This window comes from Chroicocephalus ridibundus, chromosome 8 (assembly GCF_963924245.1).
Source record: "Chroicocephalus ridibundus chromosome 8, bChrRid1.1, whole genome shotgun sequence".
NCBI lineage: Eukaryota > Metazoa > Chordata > Aves > Charadriiformes > Laridae > Chroicocephalus > Chroicocephalus ridibundus.
In genome coordinates, this window is record NC_086291.1 from 32,498,135 (window position 1) to 32,516,488 (window position 18,354).

Sequence of the window (18,354 nt, forward strand, 5' to 3'; positions counted from 1 at the left end):
TACTTAAATGAACTTTTTTGTGCTGAGGTTATGTAAATCGTTCTAGATTATTGCAAATCATCCTTTTGTAGGATTGCTGCCAGAATGACACTCTTGACAAAACTCATCATTGATCTGATTCTGGTGTGATCGTTTCTTTGTCCTCGTTGCTCACTCATAGTGAAATCCAAGGTACAAATGTAACAAAGCAGACAAACTGCTTGAATGGATAACTTGTGATTTTTAAGTAATGTGCAGATATGCTCAATTTTACAGCTGCTAATTTACCATTCAGTTGCTAATCCTGTCTTCCAAAATTTAGACGAATGATTGAACTTGGGAGTTTTAAGCCTCTTAATGTAGGATGGGAAATGTAGAATACATAGGAATGTTCTGCCCTGTTGTCACTGTCTAAAGAAAAAAATCAGTCAGGATCTGAGAAATGCTAACTGATTTATTTTTGGTTTAGAAGGATATAAGAACTTCATGTCTATTTGTGACAGACATTCAGCATGTTCAGACAGTGGTGTGGAATAGAACAGTGATGTCGGGCAAGTGGGATTCATTTGGGATTGTAACATTGGGAAGACTAAAACTTTTTCAAAATGTATTTATTATAAACGTGAATTAGGTAATTTAGCTGCTAGCCTCTCTGCTTTTGAGAACTTTTAAAGGTAAGCAAGGTAATGTGAAAGGGATTCAGCTTTCCCACAGATAAGTCCAATTTGCTGTTTGTTAAATTTGATAATTTTCCCCTGCTTCTTTGCAATCGTGATTTCTGGGAATAGTTTTCTTAAGACTGCAGTATGATTTCTGGCAGTTACAAGGTGTTTCTCTAAAGCTTGCAAGTAATTCACAACTGCTGGAGCCTGACATAATAGCCCACAGTTTAGCTTTGGCAGATGCCGCAAAGGAGATGTTTCCAAGATGCTGGTCAGATGTCATCATTGAAAGTCATGCCCTTTCATTTTTTTTATGGGTCATTTTATAAATCTCAGTGATGAGCTTGCTTTTTCCAGGGAAACTCTTGTTTTGCACAGTTATTTCTAGCCGTTCCTTTTAATCGAGAATGGAAGTGGGGGAAAAGATCAAGAGGCAGAAATAGCATGTGATGTTTCTTTTTCCAAACAGTATGAGGCATAAGATGTGTGTGTTTGGTTTTTTTGGTGGTTTGGGTGTTTTCTTTTTAATTTCTCCCTACCTAAGCTTGTTGCATTACTGTATGGCTGACAAACCTGGAATTTTGCTTGAGGCTACCAGGCGCTGAGAGTATCTATGGATTCCACAGGCGATGCCTGCTCTGTGTATGGAAATTACGCATGACACCAGGTTTGGAACAGGACTGCTTGTGTGCCAGGATGGTGTGGAGGGGAATTAAAAAGGTCTAGTAATTAGTGCTGGTCACAGGTGGAACTGGAGAAATTTAGAGTAATGCCACAGACTGATCAGAGTCCCAGATCTGCAGGTACTTGCATGGATGCCTCATCAAAAGGGAGTTTACATTCTGCTTTAAGCCAAGAGAAACAAACTTGCCATTTTTCCAAGTAAAACAAAGTTTAAAAAAAATCCCTGCCATAGAACAAGGGTTTGTGGTTGCACAATGCAATATGATTCCCCATGAAGTCTTGGAATCTTTGGATACTCGTTAGTGGTCTCAGAGAAGCCAGGGCCAGCTGGTTTTTGTGTTAGTGACCAGTCAGAAGGGTGGAAAAGGCACAGGGCAGAGAGCGTGTTACCTGTGTCAGGTTAATAGCAGTGAAGACAAGGTAGGTTGAAGTCAGTTTAAAAGCTCAAGTCAGTCTATAGGGGTTTCAGAAGTTTAACCTGAGCTACTCAGATGACTTATTCTGTCTTCACTGATATTTTTTTGACCTTCGGTTATAGACAAATCTACTTTTGCGTGTCTAGCTGAAGCAGTTTAAGAAACTACCAGTTCTGCAGCCAAGACATTGTAGCTAGTTGTGTGAACACTTTTAACCCCCTCCAGGGCTAAGTAAAAGAGATTTTAAAAACCTTAAACTAGTCCAGCTAGGTCTCCAAGGAGAATCTGTCTAGATCACGTATTAACAACAGGAGAGTTAAGGAACAGTTTCCAGTTTTTCTCTCCTTTGTATTTAGATTAGAAGACAGTGAAGTGGGACCTGTTTCATGAGGCTCTTTCTTCGCACAAGTAGAAACACTTTAGTTATGAATGCTATCTTGTTCACAATCCTTTGATTAAAAAAGTACTAAACCATGCTGCGTTATTTGTGAATCTTCCCAAATTGATAACATCTGCAGATTTCATATGTTGATGAGTTTTCTATAGTCAGCTGTGCCCTGCCTTTCCAGTAACATTGAGAAACTGAGTATTATCCACAGGTCTGTGTTCCCTGAGTCGTAATTAACAGCCCACGTAGTCTGGTCTGTTTAGAAGAGCCTTCTAAGCAGCTGATTGCAGTGACCATAGGCTGTGTCACTTCCTTCCGATGCTCCTTTGTATTGAATACCGCATCACTTGAGAGCAATCAGGCTGGGATCCAGATCGCAATTTCATGCCTACATTTTGTTTCCATAGTGGCTGGAATTTATATCCTGTTTTCCTCAGCTTTCTAGAGAAGTTCTTCTCAAATTTTAGTTTTATATCTTGGATTTCCATGTCCTCTTTATTACAAATGTTGTGTACCATTTTTATGGGGATTCAATATTAAACACAGAAAGCCATTATAATATTTGACAGGAAGTTGAAAATTACATCCTCTTATTGGAGCTTGTGAAACAAAATAACAATTTATTGGTTTTATCACAACCTGGTTTTTTTGTATTTTCTGGTAACTACTTGTCCTAGTGAGTGCCCCTCTACTGAGGATGTACAGGGTACTTAGCCAGTGTTGGTAATTAATTACTGCAATCTTCCTGAAAATCAGCATTAATTGGCTCTTTTTGAAAACCAAATGACAAGACTGTGATGACAGAACTTCCTTGCTCAAAGCAGGAATTTTTTCTGGACAGTCTAAAGTTACAAACCATGAAGGGAAGATTGTACTTCTGCATGTACAAAACCAGAATAATGCCTAGCGCTTGCAAAACCATTCCATTGTTTGCTCAAAATACTTTGCAAACTGGATAGCGGATTTAAGTCACTGAGCCCTGAAACTTACATCTTTTGCTGACATTAAATTCCTCTGCCATTTACAGTGAAACCAAACAGCTTTGTCAATACTTCATCCTAAAATATTGTTTGGTGATTATTTTTTTTTAACAGGAATATGATGAGGAATGGGCTAAAAAAATCCAGAGCGAGAAGTTTCGGTGGCACAACTCTCAATGGCTGGAGATGGTGGAGAGTCGGCAGATGGATGAGAGTGAGCAGTATCTGTACGGTGATGATCCTATTGAGCCCTACATCCATGAAGGGGATATTCTGGAAAGACCTGACCTCTACTACAACGCAGGTAAGGGAGCATATATTGATACTCAGGACTGGGATTGTTACCTCCGTGTTTGGAACGGGAGCTCGACCTGGGGCTGTAGAGAAGTTCTGCTGACTCAAACCAGTGGGACAGTTACCCTTTTGTGTCACTGGGAGCGGCACTGATGCATGCTCACCAGGGATGGGCTTGTCCTTGTTAGCATGTTAATGATGGATTGAGTACTGCACATCCATGATTTTATGAAGCGTTACAGGTCTTGAGAAATATGAGTAGGCCCATCTCAGAGAGCTAGTGGACCATGATGATCGATGTGAATAAAGGTGCCCCAGCCTTGTTCTTCACACCTTGTGTCTTGTGTCTGTAGCTTGTTTGCTTTGCAAACACAAGCCTTTTCTCATCCCTGTTAAATTCACACCTATGGGATTTGATGCTGAATTTTGTTCTGCCTCGTGTGTTAGTTCTGTAATGGAATTTTTATTGCAGATCTTGATGAAAGACTTCCGTTGAGACACATCAAACTTGTAGGTTCCGTAGCAGAGGCAATCATTCTGTGACTTTCAGCTAACTTGTATGATTTTTGCTGTCATATATCTAGGGAAGTGCGTGAATCTCTTCTGTAAATACTTCTTTTTTTTTTTTTAGTTCCTCACATTAAAAAGTTTTATTATTTGACAATTTGAAGAAGTTGGCTAAAAAAACCCTAGAATTACTCTTAAGAAGAGTCATGTTCGTATTTGAGATTAATATATTTTCTAAAGAAAGAAGACATTTCTCATCATTTTGCTTAATCCTATTAGTAGTGCTTAATGGCACAGTTCTGGGGGATCTCAAGTGGAATCTGCTCTGTCTCTCTCCTTCTGTAAAGATTTTGTAATTACTAAGAAAATAGAAGCTGCCATACTGGATTAAGACACTGATATATCTAGTCCAATATTGCCAGCTGTTTCAGAGGAAGGTTCAAAAAACTTTGCAGGAGACAATCATGAAGTAATTTGCCCACCGCATGTATGTCTTCATAACTTTTCATAACTAGGATTTGGCTTATGCTCTCAAACTTGAGGTTTTATATCCTTTTCAAACTCCTGGATGACTGTGTGCGCATGGATTATTTTTTTTTTTAATTGATGGGTTTGAGTCTGTGGTTTTTTATTTTCCACAGAAGCGTCCAGTCCTTTGCTATGAAGCATGAGTCACAAAACTCTATGACTCTGGATGAATTTGCAGGAATAGTAATAGGAAAAACAAAACAACTAAACCCCATAAGCTTTACTTGTAGTTGCTGTGAGAAAATAATTGTGCAAGATCTCAGTAGCACTTCAAAAATTATTCCCAAAGGATAATAGAAATTAAGGATTTTTTTCTTCTACTTTTGATTACATATGTCAGAGACAGCAACATGCCTTTTTGGTGGTATAGAATCACAGAATGGTTCGGGTTGGAAAAGACCTTAAAGACCATCCAGTTCCAACCCCCTGCCCTGGGCAGGGACACCTCCCACCAGACCAGGCTGCTCAAAGCCCCATCCAGCCTGGCCTTGAACACCTCCAGGGATGGGGCAGTCACAGCTTCTCTGGGCAACCTGTTCCAGTGCCTCACCACCCTCATAGTGAAAAATTTCTTCCTAGTATTTAATCTAAATCTCCCCTCTTCCAGTTTGAAGCCATTACCCTTCATCCTGTCACTACATGCCCTTGTAAAAAAGTCCCTGGCCAGCTTTCTTGTGGGCCCCCTTCAGATACTGGAAAGCTGCTATAATGTCTCCCCAGAGCCTTCTCTTCTCCAGGCTGAACAACCCCTGTTGGTCCCTTTTCAAACCTATAGCTTGCTCTACTAGACCTACCAGGTTGGCAGGGTGAGCCACGTGTTGTATGGTACCAGGGTCTTTTATTATATCAAGTTTCCTTCAGGCTTCCTAAGTTAAAGATGTGCCCGCGTGCCTTTTGTAGTCTCCCCTTTACAGATCTTAATAATAAACCTTTGCTTATTTCATAGGGCCATTTCTTTTCCCAATAGCGTGAGCTAGAGATGGAGCGGCACCAGTAACGCTGAATTCCCTGGCTTTTAATCATTTATGTTACGGGCTTAATGTTATTTGAACAAAGATTTTTGTGTTGGAATTGACATTCAAGCGGGAAGGAGAGGCAGATTTCCAGTGATATGTTCTGCAGATGTTTGAAAAGTGCTTTTGTTTTTAAAGGTATAACAGTAGGTGATTATATTCAAAATATAGATTCACTTCTCAGGTTCCTTCTGACAAGTGCCAGTAAGGGTGTGCTTCTGGAGTCTGCTAGTTTATACTTTTGAGATGTGGCCAGAGAGGACATTTTCCTTTGAAAAGGCTGTGGATTATTGTACCCATTGGAACAGGCATTTGGGTTTCTGAAGGACAGAGTGTTACTTAGTCAGAAAATAACAAAAATACAAATCTTTGTGCGGTCAGAAACTAAATGCTTGTGCTTCGATTGATAATGTTAGAAATGACCTGCACCGATGGCTGACGCTTAGTACAAGTCCCTCCCCAGCCGTAATAGTTCCTGAGTTCTCTGATGGCAAGAGGAGTTCCTTATTGCAATGATACACCAACATCTCTCTTGCATAGTGATTTAAACCTACACGAAAAACTTAATAGAATCTCTGAAATTACCTTCATGAGCTTGGTGTCTCTCTTGCTCTGAAAGTACGTAACCCTAATTTATGTTGAAATGCACATAACAACAGATGTCCTTTAAGTGTGTAGTCATATTATACGCAGCTGATGCTCTCCATGTGCTTTCATTTTCCTATAAATTCATGTGAGCCATAACTCTGAGTGTTATGGTTTGAATGTTAGCACTCTTGATTGAAGACACTTTAAGTAGTGGTAGCTTTAGCCTCAGAGTTAAAATACAGTGCTTTCTTTATTAACATAAAGATAGTCGGTTTTAAGTCGCTCTGCTTTAAAATAAGTTTCAACCAAACCTGCCTGTTTAAAATACGTAGTCACTTAACTTGATTAGTTTTGATCTGAAGTGCTGCAGGTACAAAAGTGCTGATGCTCCCCCTCATTTCTTTTCTGTGAAAAACACAGGATAGGGAGTGAGATAGGCAAACTTGGCACAAGCGTTTGCAATAGCTGCTTCAACTTTCCTTCCTCTTCTTTGGCCACTTTACATCCATGTGATATCACAAAGCAGTCGTGTCTCGGTGAACACGCTGAAAGACAGCAATACCGATCTGTGCCAGATTACTTGCTTGTCAAGTAATACTCTTTCACATACTGTATACACATGTATACAATTAGAATCTAGCCATGTACAGCTATCTTATGCTGCTAAAATGTAGTCTGATCATGGCTAGCATTTTTCATTTACAGTCTGTTGCATTGCATTCAGTCACTTTCCCATGAGGTATTATCTTCTAAATGAATCTCTGTAGCACCTCATCAAATGTCTCTTCGAAATCTAGCTGTGTCAATTCTATTCCTTTTATCATTTGTCACTATATTATCTTCAAAAAACAGCAGGTAAATTCATAAAGCACAGGGAGATTTGTTTGAATGCCTGAGTCGTCATCTCTAAGCCCTTGTGTCTGTAAGTAACTTTCCACTGCTTCCTGCACAGGCAGTTTTAGTAGTTTTGAAACCACAGAGGTTAAGCTAAGTGGCCTGTGACTCCCTGGATCTTATCTCTCTCTCTTCAAAGTGGAATGGCATTTGTAACTTCCTAGTCATTAGGAATATCTCTCTCTCCTCTGTTAAACTATTAAAGTATCAGGCTGAACGTACCTGTTTCTACTGGGATACTTTCTGCACTGCAAGTCTGGGATCGTTTTCATACAGTAATGGAGACAAACTGAAGTAGGATCTGTTTTAACGAAGTGGCTTGTTTTATCTGATTAGAGCTGAATACTAATTACCAAGTAAGAAATGTGCCCTTAATATTAACAAGAAACGTGTTTTGCGAATGGGAACAGGAAAGAGTTAAGCTGGGCTCTCATTCAGCTGGGGTCAGTTCACTGACTTTACTTCAAAGACACTCTGGATTTACACTGATGTAACAGAGGGGAAATGTTAGCCCCTGATTTTCTTCTCTTCCTTGTAAAGCAAGGAGAGACTGAAGCCTTTAAGGAATACTACTGGCTTGACAAATGTCTGCATCTTCATGTGCTAGTGTTTTAGTATACAGGAAGCAAAAGAAAACTGTAAACTATGTTCTTGAGATGCTACCATGTGAAAAGGCCACCCTTTTAGGAAATAGCTAGAAGACGTTAAAATACGGTGGAGAGGAAAGAAATAGGTTTGCAGTTGCTTTCCTGTTTTTCTTAAACAGTTTTAAGAAGTACAGTGGTGAAGGGTAGAGTCTGAACAATTAAGACCTCTGCTGTTTTTCTACTTTTATGCTGCTGGCCCAGATTAATGTTTGACCCTTCTCATTACTTTTTCTCTGGGCTCATTTTCATGATGGGGCGGACAAGATAGGTCTTGATACAACCTTTACAAGCCTCAGGATGAAGGGGTAAGAGAATGTTTCTTAGGTACAGCTTTATTTCAGGGCAGTAGGCTGAGCTACTTGGAGTCCTGGTAAGGTGTTTGGTTTTTTTTAATTGAAGTTGCTGGTTTTCAGTATTATTGTTGCTTGATATTCCTCCCAGAAATATTGCAAGTTGCTAATGAATTCCTAAGACATATTGGCACAGGTTGTGTTGCCCACTTGCCCCGAAGTCATGTTGCTTCATACAGTCACCATATCTTTCTGGTTTTTATAGATGGCCTAATAGCCCCCGATGGAGCAGTGAGTCCGGATTTCTTCAGTGATTACCATCTTCAGAATGGAGACATCGTTGGGCAGCACCCCTTCTCTAGCAGGTAAGTTGTTGATCGTAAAGAATGCATATAATCCAGCAATGGCTATTCGAGTTTCCTTCTAGGGCTTCATTTGTGGTATTCAACAATTTTTGCCCTCACAGCGGGGGGAATGGTTTACACTGAAAAAGCAGTTCTAATCTGCCTTCTGAATGACATGTTTCTTTTAACATATTAACATCCATGTTGTAATACATCATAGCTTTCCAAAAGATGTTGAATAGAAAAGTAAAACTAGAACACACAAATAACTACATGTTACAACAATTACTCAAATACTATTCAGATATCGTTGTTGGGAAATAGATAAAGAAAGGCTTGAGATGCTGATTACCTAGAAGACTTTTGTTTCCAGTATTCTTAAATTGTTATAAATAAGTCTCTCAGCTGCCAAAACTATATCTGTGGGTTTGTTCTCTATTGTTTGGGGATTTTTTCCGTTAACCTAAATCTTCCCAAGGTATTCTCAGTTAAATTACTGATGGCACTTTGAAAATTTGCTAGATGAGCAAAAGATGTCGGCTTGACTTTGGGGAGTTGTTTCTCTGAATTCCCCCTCTGGTCAATGACCTCTCCTTGTCTGAATGTTAGCAAGCTGTTCCAGTCTGAATTTCTGAGTAGACTTCTCCCATGGGTTCAAAATAGAAAAGACTCATTTCAAAGGATGAAATCTTCACAGATCTGGTGAAGGCATTTAGGAAGTGCCTTTTATAGAGCATGAATTATGTATACTCATTAGCAGGAAATATTTCAAACACTTTACAGTCAAGGTACAGAATTAGCTTTAACAGGATGCTATTTGGACATGCCCAGCGCTGGGGTTGAAGTTGTTTCTTTCCAAAGGAAGAATGTTATTTTCACCACTTGCAACTTGGTCACCATTTGCAAAGTATAAGTAATTGACAGTATGTACAGCTGAAACAAAAAAGACTTTTCTCCCTTACTTTGGCTTCTTGTAATTTGTTAAAGGGTGGTGGATGATTACACTCATTTGTTTATCCTACCTGTCATGCACCAGAAAGCTGAACATTGAGCAAGGGTGGAATGTGGTAACATTTTTAAGAACAAATTAAACAACTAAAATGCTCAGATCAGGAAAAAAAGTAGGACTTAAGAGATGAATCCTTGTGAAGAAAGGAAGTGTTTATACTCCATAAGGATCAAATTCAGACTAGTGTGTAACCCCTTTCCGTGGAGCCTATGTTTGGGAAGGGGATTCTGGTGCTGATCCTTTCCAAATGCGCAACCTTCGTTTCGGAGCATGCAGGTGATAGAGAAACTGAGGGAAGTATGAGCTATGTGCCACGCTTGGTCTTACTATGTGACTCACTGTTTTCAACTTTAAAATAGATGCACAACCCAGGAGATGGCAAATTTCTTTATTAACCAGAACATTGTACAGGTATGTGGTCCCAACAGTCTTCGTGCCCCCCTGGAGGTGGGGGAAGAGGTGTGTAGGATGAAGCTTGCAGACTCCTTTGTTTCTAATAAACTTAGATATAACCCCAGTCAAGATGCTCTTGTTTTGCCAGAAAGCTGTCAGCTGGTGGGGGGGGGAATACTCTTGAGTGTCCTTGTGTAAAATACAAAGTAGATCGCTCAACCTCAAATTTCAGCCCCTTATCAGGGAGCTATGTTAGTAAGCTGCTTTTTAATATGATTGTATTCCAACTAAAATGAGTAGCAAAATATATCTGGTGCATAACTAGTTAAATTAAATATTTGTAGAATTTTTTGTAATGTCTCCAGGCATTTTGGAGGCTCACCTCAAGAAAATAGCGGAAAAGCTGCAGTTTGGCTAATGCCAAACTTGGTAATTGCCCGTTGATAATAGCCTCTGTAAATATTCAGATTTCTCATTAGAATCCTGGTTTCTAGGAAGACTTTTTTCAATATGATTGCTCCATGGATTTATCTGCAGTCCAGACACGCAGCCTAATTGGAAACAGTGTGGACTGCTGCAAATGTTCTGTCCTGTTTGTAACAGAGCAGGACTGAATTGTTTGATAGAATAGATACTGGCAGTCGAATGGCGAATCCTAGTTTTCAGATGGGTGTCATTATAGTTTTGAACTTCTTGGCGCCAGAAGCCAGGATTTCCTGATGCTTAGAGCTAATGTAAAATGCATTAGTGCTCCAAGGCATGAGCCATGGAATTGCCAGTCCCATGAGTTTGGAGAGTCAGACCCTCCCTTTTCCCAAATTTGAATTGGTGTTGGAAGGTAAAACCATACGTGCTAGAGAGCCTAATTAAAAATAATAGCAGCAAGTCAAGGCTCTTTTTATGTGTTATATAGTGTACATTTCATCCATACCAAAACATAATTCTAGGGTATTTTTATGCTTACAGTTTAAAGCTAACAAGAACCTTATGTCAAGGATTTATTTTTAACCAGTTCCAGCTTTTAATAAATCAAGATTTTTGTTATAAAAATGGTTCATTTTTCTATTATTAATATTTGAATATGTTTTCAGAAACTTTTTTTAAAGAAAGCTGAGTTATGATTTGCATAGATAACTAGTAAATCAGTTTACAGTAACATTTATTGTGAGCTCAAAGAGAGATGGCTGAGTAATGAGTAGATGTGTATTTTTGGTCTTTTCATTTGTTACACTTTTTTTATTTGTTACACATTTATTTGTTGTGCCTGTGTCTCCTGGTCTTGGCCTGGTATTAGGCTTTTTATTTCTGTAATAGAAACAGTTGTTTGCTAAGCAATGGGGTGAGTTCTGAAGGAGTCTTTTCTGTCATTTAAGACCACCCCATGAAATCTGAGGTAGGTGACAACCACAAGCTGACTTCTTGCTACTCAACTTTGAATAGTCTAATCCTTTCTTCTCCTTTCTGCGTTCCTATGAGGAAGACTTAGGATATGTTACCTCTTTGATTTCTCTGAGGCTTTTTCCTGTCCTTGCAACATGCTCGGCCTGGATCAGGACTTCCCCCTGTCTCCAGGAGAGCCTAATCAGCCAGAAAGACTTGCCTTTTTAGTGCCTGCATGTCACTGGGAAGCTGAGCTAGTGTTGAACTAGTGTTGGTGCCCCCAGGGCATTACCAGGGCTTAAGAGTGATCTCATGACCAATCTTGGTTTTTTGGAGCTGAAGAAATGGGTCTGTGAGGAGAGGTTTTCAAGGAGTGCAACCAAACTGAAGTTGCCTTGAAGATTTTCACTGTAAGCAGCAATTAATAATACCCGTGCAAGGGAGCTCAGCCCACACCAGCTGCTGTATCTCAGATTGTTATACCAGTTGTGCCGCATGGAGCAGATAGCGAAAACCATGTTCTTCCTTGGTCGTAGGATGCTAGTTCTAGCAGAGGTTCGGGGCAGCCTCTGCCATTGCAGTTCTACCATGTTACTTTCAGCATAATTGAGGGGAATTGGAGCAGCAGCCATGTCCAGATGCGCAATCGATGAAGTGGCTGACTTTCCTGTAGCCCAGCAGAGATATCACAACCATCTCCTATGGAGTCCCTGTCCCAGGAGGCACTGGACCTACATACCTAGATCTGCTGCATAGTCTTAGGTGGGTAGGGAAGTCCTTTTTTTGACCTTGAGTAAAAGAGGAGTTTAAAAAAATCAAGGTATCTGTAGGCACCTGCGTTCACCGGGTTAGCACATGGGGGGGTGTTCCCCCATAATTTTTTAAGATTGAAACATGAAGTAATAGTGTTGGCAGTAAAAACATCTACAGATCTGGCGAATTAGGTGGAGTATCTTAGGGGCTGCATTTTTCAAAGACATTGCCTTCCCAGAGTTTCTTGGGCTTTCCTTTGAAACCTAGAGTACTGAGTACTGTTGAGAATGGTACCTTGCGTGATCAATTCCTGCATCACGAAGTACAGGACAACTTTGAAGGGCAACTTTGAAGGGAATTGTAAAAGTATCTAGCCCTAAATTCCGTTTGTAGATCTGTTTGCATGCTTGCTATTCTGGACGTATCCTGAAGCAAGCAGAGATAATTCTTGTTTCTGGTACTTGTCAGCATTAAGGAGAAGCAGCACGTAAGTGAAGACCTGGAAAGTTGGCATTTTTCTAATACTGCCACCCTCACTTTAGGGACCCAAGGCATGCTCAGAAATAGAAATGCTTTGTTTCTAGTAATCTAGCTTGTGTGTTTTTGCAGCTTTAGTTTAGAGCTCTTCTTTCTGAACTATATTCTTAGAGGAGTTGTACTGTTGTGTATGATGTCTATAAATAGAATTATTTCAGGATATAGTGTACACAGAAGCAGTGATAAAATACATAAACAGCATCTCTTGTTTTCCTCAAAGGTTTGGAGCAGAACGCAAACAGATCATAAGGTATGTTTTCCATTCAGCAGAAAATACATGGCTGAGGACGTTGTTTTGACAGCTTGTATCCAGGTTTTTTTCATTGGCTAGCAAAAGACTTTTGTGATTAGATTACCAGCTTTGAATCATCTTACTGTCTTTCAGAAGCAGATGGGCATTAGGCATAGATTTGAAATTTTCATCTGTTATTAAAATCTGCATTCGAGGCCCCTGGTTCTGATAACTCTTAATATAGAGTGAAAGTTTTATGATTGTAGCAAACAAAAAAATCCCTCACCTTTGGCTAATGTGATGACAGCTTAGTGTCTGAGCTGCAAGGGATGAAGACCAGCTGAAAGACATCTTCAAGAATGCGTGGTCATTTATCAAATTTTAATCACCTTCTAGAGACTAATTACTTTCTTAAGACACAAACATAAGAGTGATGGCTAAATATTTTATAATAGAGAGATCCACAGTATTTTTCTTACCCTTTGGAGAAAATACCACTCTTTAACCTTTCCCAGCTATAATTAGATAATGGTACAAACTTTAAGTGTGAAAGCCCTTTTTTTGTTAATATCTTCATCGGAGTTCCCAAATCCTCTCTGTAGCTCTAGAAAGATTAATAGTTAGGAATGCTGGAGCTAGCGAAAACTTTTTTTTTTCTTCCTAAGGAAGTTTTCTCCAGCACAGAATCCTTTAACCTCGTTATAAAACGTAGCAGAGCTGCCATTGTGCCATTTTTGTTTTCACTAAGACAAGGTGTTTCTGTGTGTGTGCTGTTCCCAGCGTGTGCGCTCACATCTCCTCTCAACAGGGATCTGATTGAAGCCTCTTCTCAGGAAACAGTGAGGTTTGGCATGTCAAACAAAACCAGTTTTATGGGGTGACTGTCTGTCCTTGGTGGAACATCTTTCCTCTTGCTTGGATTTACAGCCTAAAACTGTAGCTGCATTTCTTTCTTTTTGCCGTGGCAGGTCATTGTGATATTTTGTGAGCGAGGCGTACGGAGCCAGGACCTTGCAGGCTGCTCTGCACTGACTTCAGTTAAGCGGCGGCTGTTGTTGGCAAGCACAGGCACGCATAACCAAGCTGTTGGGTCTTGAGTTGATGGAAACTGCGGTGACGTGGGCTTCAGTACCTTAATACATGGCCGTAGGTCCTGATGGGAAGACTGTTAGTGTGACTTGGCTTATCTCTAGCTAAGCTGCCCACGTGTAATGTCTGCATGTGCTACAAGTCCATATTGAATGGCAAGAATAGCCATAGCCACAGGCTTTTTTGTTTGGGTACCTTGATGAAAATCAGATGTGAATTTTCACGGAGGAAAGACCTAGGTATGTAGTCTTACGTTCCTCTTGATTCCTGCACTGTGGTGCAAACTGCCAGTCGTGTGTCGCAGCTGAATAGTCCCTGGTCGGGACAGGTACAGGAACTGCGTCAGGAGCTGGCACATATGCACTTTATGATTGTTAACCAAAATGTTTTTAAATGGTTGTACCTGTAAGTTATATCCCACGCTGATAACGTGCATGGTTTATTTAGTTTGAACTTTCCCTTCCCAGCCTTTCAGCAGCTGAGTGCCATCTTAGGCTGTCTCTGAAGGTGAAAAACTATTACATTAGTAGACAGCGAGCTGCCTCAGGCAACCCTTTACAGCCGTCGGTGGCAGAAGAAACTTTGTTCAATGGTTCTTGGGAAGATTAGCTTAGATAAAAAAACCTGCTCTGATGCAGGGTCTGTGCTACAGTAGAATTGAAAGTATCCACATCTCACTTTCCTCATCATTTGAGTAGAGGCAGTAATGCTTTCCTGTCCTATGGGTGAGTATAAAATACTTTAATTATTGGAAAGAAAAGCTAACAGAGTGTAAATTATTATTACAGTACAATTCTACTTTCAAACATTTTACCATAGTGATATTCCTTAGTTCTGTGCATTACTTTTCCATATTTAAACTTTAGTTAAAAAAAAACCCCAAAAACAAACCAAAAAAAACCCCCTTTTTTGCCTTTGCAATATGTTCAGCAGAGTTGTACTCAGCTTCTACCATTTGGACACTATTTAATTTGCATTTCCCAAGAGAATCGAATTAGGTTTTATTAGTAAATTGGGCCTATAACTTTGTAGGCAGGTTTTATTAGTTTATCACACATCAGTATTAGCAAATTGTAAATCCCACTGAAACGAATTTGAAAAGGCCTTAAAGAGAAGCCCAGAACCAATGAAGTTTCTGGAGACAAATAAGGGGTTTTTTGTTGTTGTTGTTTTTTTTGAATCCCACAAAAATGTCGTTAGTGGTAGTAGAGTCATATCTTTTTTTATCATATTCTGTTGTCCTAACTGCCTACATGTTTAGTTTTAAAGAAGTTAAACTGAGTATGGTCAGGAGGATTTCACTAAATTTCTGTTACGTATGGCTTGGCCTAACAGGGGTAAAACACACCTCTCATTCGGACAAGACAGCATTTGCTGCTATTCATGTGAAACAGGCAGGTAAGCTGCCTCTTGTTCATCAGTGCCTGTTCAAGTGGTACAAATGCTTGGAATCAAGATCTTGCATCTAAAAGATAGTAATAAGGAAGAAGGAACGGCTGCCTTTTGGAGGCTTTTGATCACAATCTGGGACGAGCTTATTGAAAAACTTCACTTGTCTTCTTCAGATCCTGGATCGTGGCCTAAATCAAAATTCTCTGTATAGTTGTTTTCCTTCAGTACTTGAACGTGGGAGTGGTGCTTCCAGAACACGAATGCTTCATCACGAAGAGCTCTTTGAATGTGAGCTTGAATTTCTTCATGTCTAGCTGATAATAATTTGTTTATAGACATTAAATACTGCAACCTGATCATATTATAATCCAGTTCAGATGCCACTAATATGTATTTGACCAGATTATGCTGTTATGATGTGGACAGTTATTGTAGCATTTTTGAAGACCAAGAGTCTGATTATTCAAGGGGAAGAAGACTTTTCCCTATGACCCATATTCATCACAATGAGATTTTCCCAGGGTTTGGAGATCTGTGCCTACTGCGGCACTAAAGGAGTAGGGCCCAGCACCGCCTGTAATTTGGGAATATCCAGATGAGGACAATATTCTGCATATACAGTATTCTTTATATAGCAACTTTTTAATGTGTTTGAGTTCTTATTTATTATTATTCATTTTTTAGCCTGTATCAGGAAAAGCTTCCAAGTAGCTCTCCCTGTATCCCCCAACACGCAGCAGATGTCCAGAGCGGAACAGGGAGAGGTGATGGTCAAGACAGGCAGGGAACCAAAGACAAGAAGGAAACTTACTCACCCAGAGTCGGGTGCCAGACCCTGGAGCAGAGCAGGGCTCTCCTGACGGCTCCCACAGCGTCCCAGTGCCCAGACCACACCATCTCTCCAAGGTGTGTGGTCCGTAATCACGAAGGATCACGTTGCACTTGTTTCATTTACTGTAAGAGCTGTTTAATTGCTCGGAACAATTACGCTAGTATGCGAAGAGATGAAATAGCTTGCTTGGGAATATTTTAAAGGTGCAAGTTTTTTCAGCAAGTTGCAGATGCCATTTGGGAAGAGAGTTAGCGTTGAGGTTTTAATGCAGTTCAGCTCTCTTGGAATATAGGATACTTGGGCCTCTTTCACTCGCAGTCACTTCTTTTACCTTTTTTTAGTTGCTTTTTATTTTACTGTATTCCACCTGCAGTTGGCCTCATTTAACCGACATGGCTTGGGTGGCTATTAAGAATTTTAAAAGAATACCAAAATGCTGTAGCAGTTAGCTCAAGTCCTTTGGAATGTCTTACCAAAAAATCCCCCAAACCTGGGTCTGTCTCTTCTGAAATGTAAGATTAATTAATTCCCACGTTCTGTCTGTTGCTCTTAGTCCCTCCAGATGTGCTACTAGGAATAGACTGGCTCCCTGGTTACAAGCCATCTGGGCTCTGTAAACTGATTTGCACTTATATTAAACAATAAGCGAACAGAATGCGGAAGAGTTATTAAAGCAAATGTACATTGCTTATAAATCTCAAAGTAAAATATTAAAATGTAGTAAACGGGAATGGAATGTGCAAATGAAGACCTGCTTGTTTTTAATGAGTTTAGCTGTGACCTTCTCGATTTCAACCAAAAGAAAAGAATTTTATTTTTCTCTTTAAAAAAAAAAAAAGAAGAAAAAGAAACTATAAAACTGCTTACAGAAGTATCCGAGACAAAAACAAGGAAATATAATGTTCTAAACTTGACTGGTCCAAACCACTCAAGCTGCTGTGACAGCTCATAAAACTGAGAGTAGTTTTTAACTGGACTCTGTTTTACATTGCCAGAGTGAATTTTCCTTGCAGGAAGTAGCCAGAAGGTTTATTTAGTTTCCAGACTGCTGCTTTGATCTTTCCATTCTGTCACTTCTCAGGTTACATAGCCCTTTTTCACTGCAGTAAATCTGCAACAGTTAATGAGAATAAAATTTCCTCCTTCTCACTGATCGCATGCTGTTAAATGCCAAACCACAGCCAGCAGCATATTTGCAGAATTCAGCTGCACTGTACAAAAACAGCACAATCAGTTTAATCTTGTTGGTTTTGTAATTCATTTTATTGAGCTTTCCTTTTTCAAGTGACCTATTTTATCAAGACAAGTGGTTGCAAGGCCAGACCTGGAAGAAAGATTTAAAACTGTAATAAAGTGAAGGGTGTTTTGTGTGCTATGTATAAGCATGCTCCCCGGATTCAAAATTAAACCTACAATGAGGAGTTTTAAAAAGTCCCGTATATCAGTGGGCTATTTCTTATGGTTATTAGCTGAACTGAACATGTGCTGCGAACAAGTCTCTAGTATAAAAATTAATGTAACATAGCAAATTAATTTATTTCCCAAATAGTTAAAATTGTTTTGATTCTAAAATTTGACTCTCTGAGTCTGTATTTATCAGCTTCAGCCATTCGGCTCTGACTGAGCCACCCTCGTCTTGTCCCTCTGGAAAACTAGAAGATTGTTTTTTTTAACCAGGAGATTAAAAAAAATAATAAATAAGTTTAGAGAGTTTATTTGCCTTCTGGGTTTTGAGCTTTTTTGATTGTTTTTTTTTTTTTTTTAAGACTCTCTGACCAGCTTTTGGCTGGAAACATTTTCTTTTTAGTTCATTTAATTAAAGTTGAATTTTTTTGCATAGTAATGCTACTCCAAGGTATAGATCTCCAAGAAAGTGTTCCACGTTTGTATTTGTATCTGGCTTGTTCCCTAATATATCCAGTCTTAGCCCTAAGAAAGCAAGCAGTAAGAGACATTGAGATTTATTTCCTTCTTGGTTTACACTAAAATCATCACTGATTTGGGATAGATTTCGACAAGACTTCACTGGGGCCCTGTGTTGATAGTTAAAAGTGATTGAAATCTGGACAATCATCTATGGTGGTAAAAAATATTTAAAGTTTATTCATCAGTAATAATGTTCCAACTGCATTTGCTGTGTGCTCTAGTGAACGCTGCAAATCCCCTAGTAATGTTAACTTTCAGAAAAGACTTTGAAAGTTTTTATTGGCTGCAGCTGTAAGTCAAAGCAGAACAGATTTTTTTTGACTCTCCCTCCCTCTTCCCTCCAGTGTCTGGATTATCGTCCACATTGAGTTGCCCAGTTCTTGGTGCTGAGCCCTGGAAACAGCACAACCGTCGGCCGGTAACCTGTTGGCGTGGCTCTTCTGGGTGTTTGGGCACAAGAGGGAACTTTTTTCCCCATTTTTAATGAAGCAGAGAGCTGAGTGGCAGTGCTTGGACTTGAGGAGTTTGTATAAATATTTAAAGGAATAATTCTTCAGCTAGGAGCACTTCAATGCAGGGCACTGAAAACTTGCATTT

General features: G+C 39.6%; 1 protein-coding gene across 1 annotated transcript in view; it reads left to right on the forward strand.

Annotated features, from left to right (window-relative positions):
• The window catches only part of KIFAP3 (kinesin associated protein 3), a 73,982-nt gene that overhangs the window by 44,233 nt on the left and 11,395 nt on the right, over positions 1-18,354 (forward strand). Inside the window, exons 18-19 of the mRNA XM_063344819.1 lie at positions 3,224-3,413; positions 8,136-8,235. Of these exons, the coding sequence (XP_063200889.1) occupies positions 3,224-3,413; positions 8,136-8,235 (290 nt within the window). The remainder of the gene's footprint in view (positions 1-3,223; positions 3,414-8,135; positions 8,236-18,354) is intronic.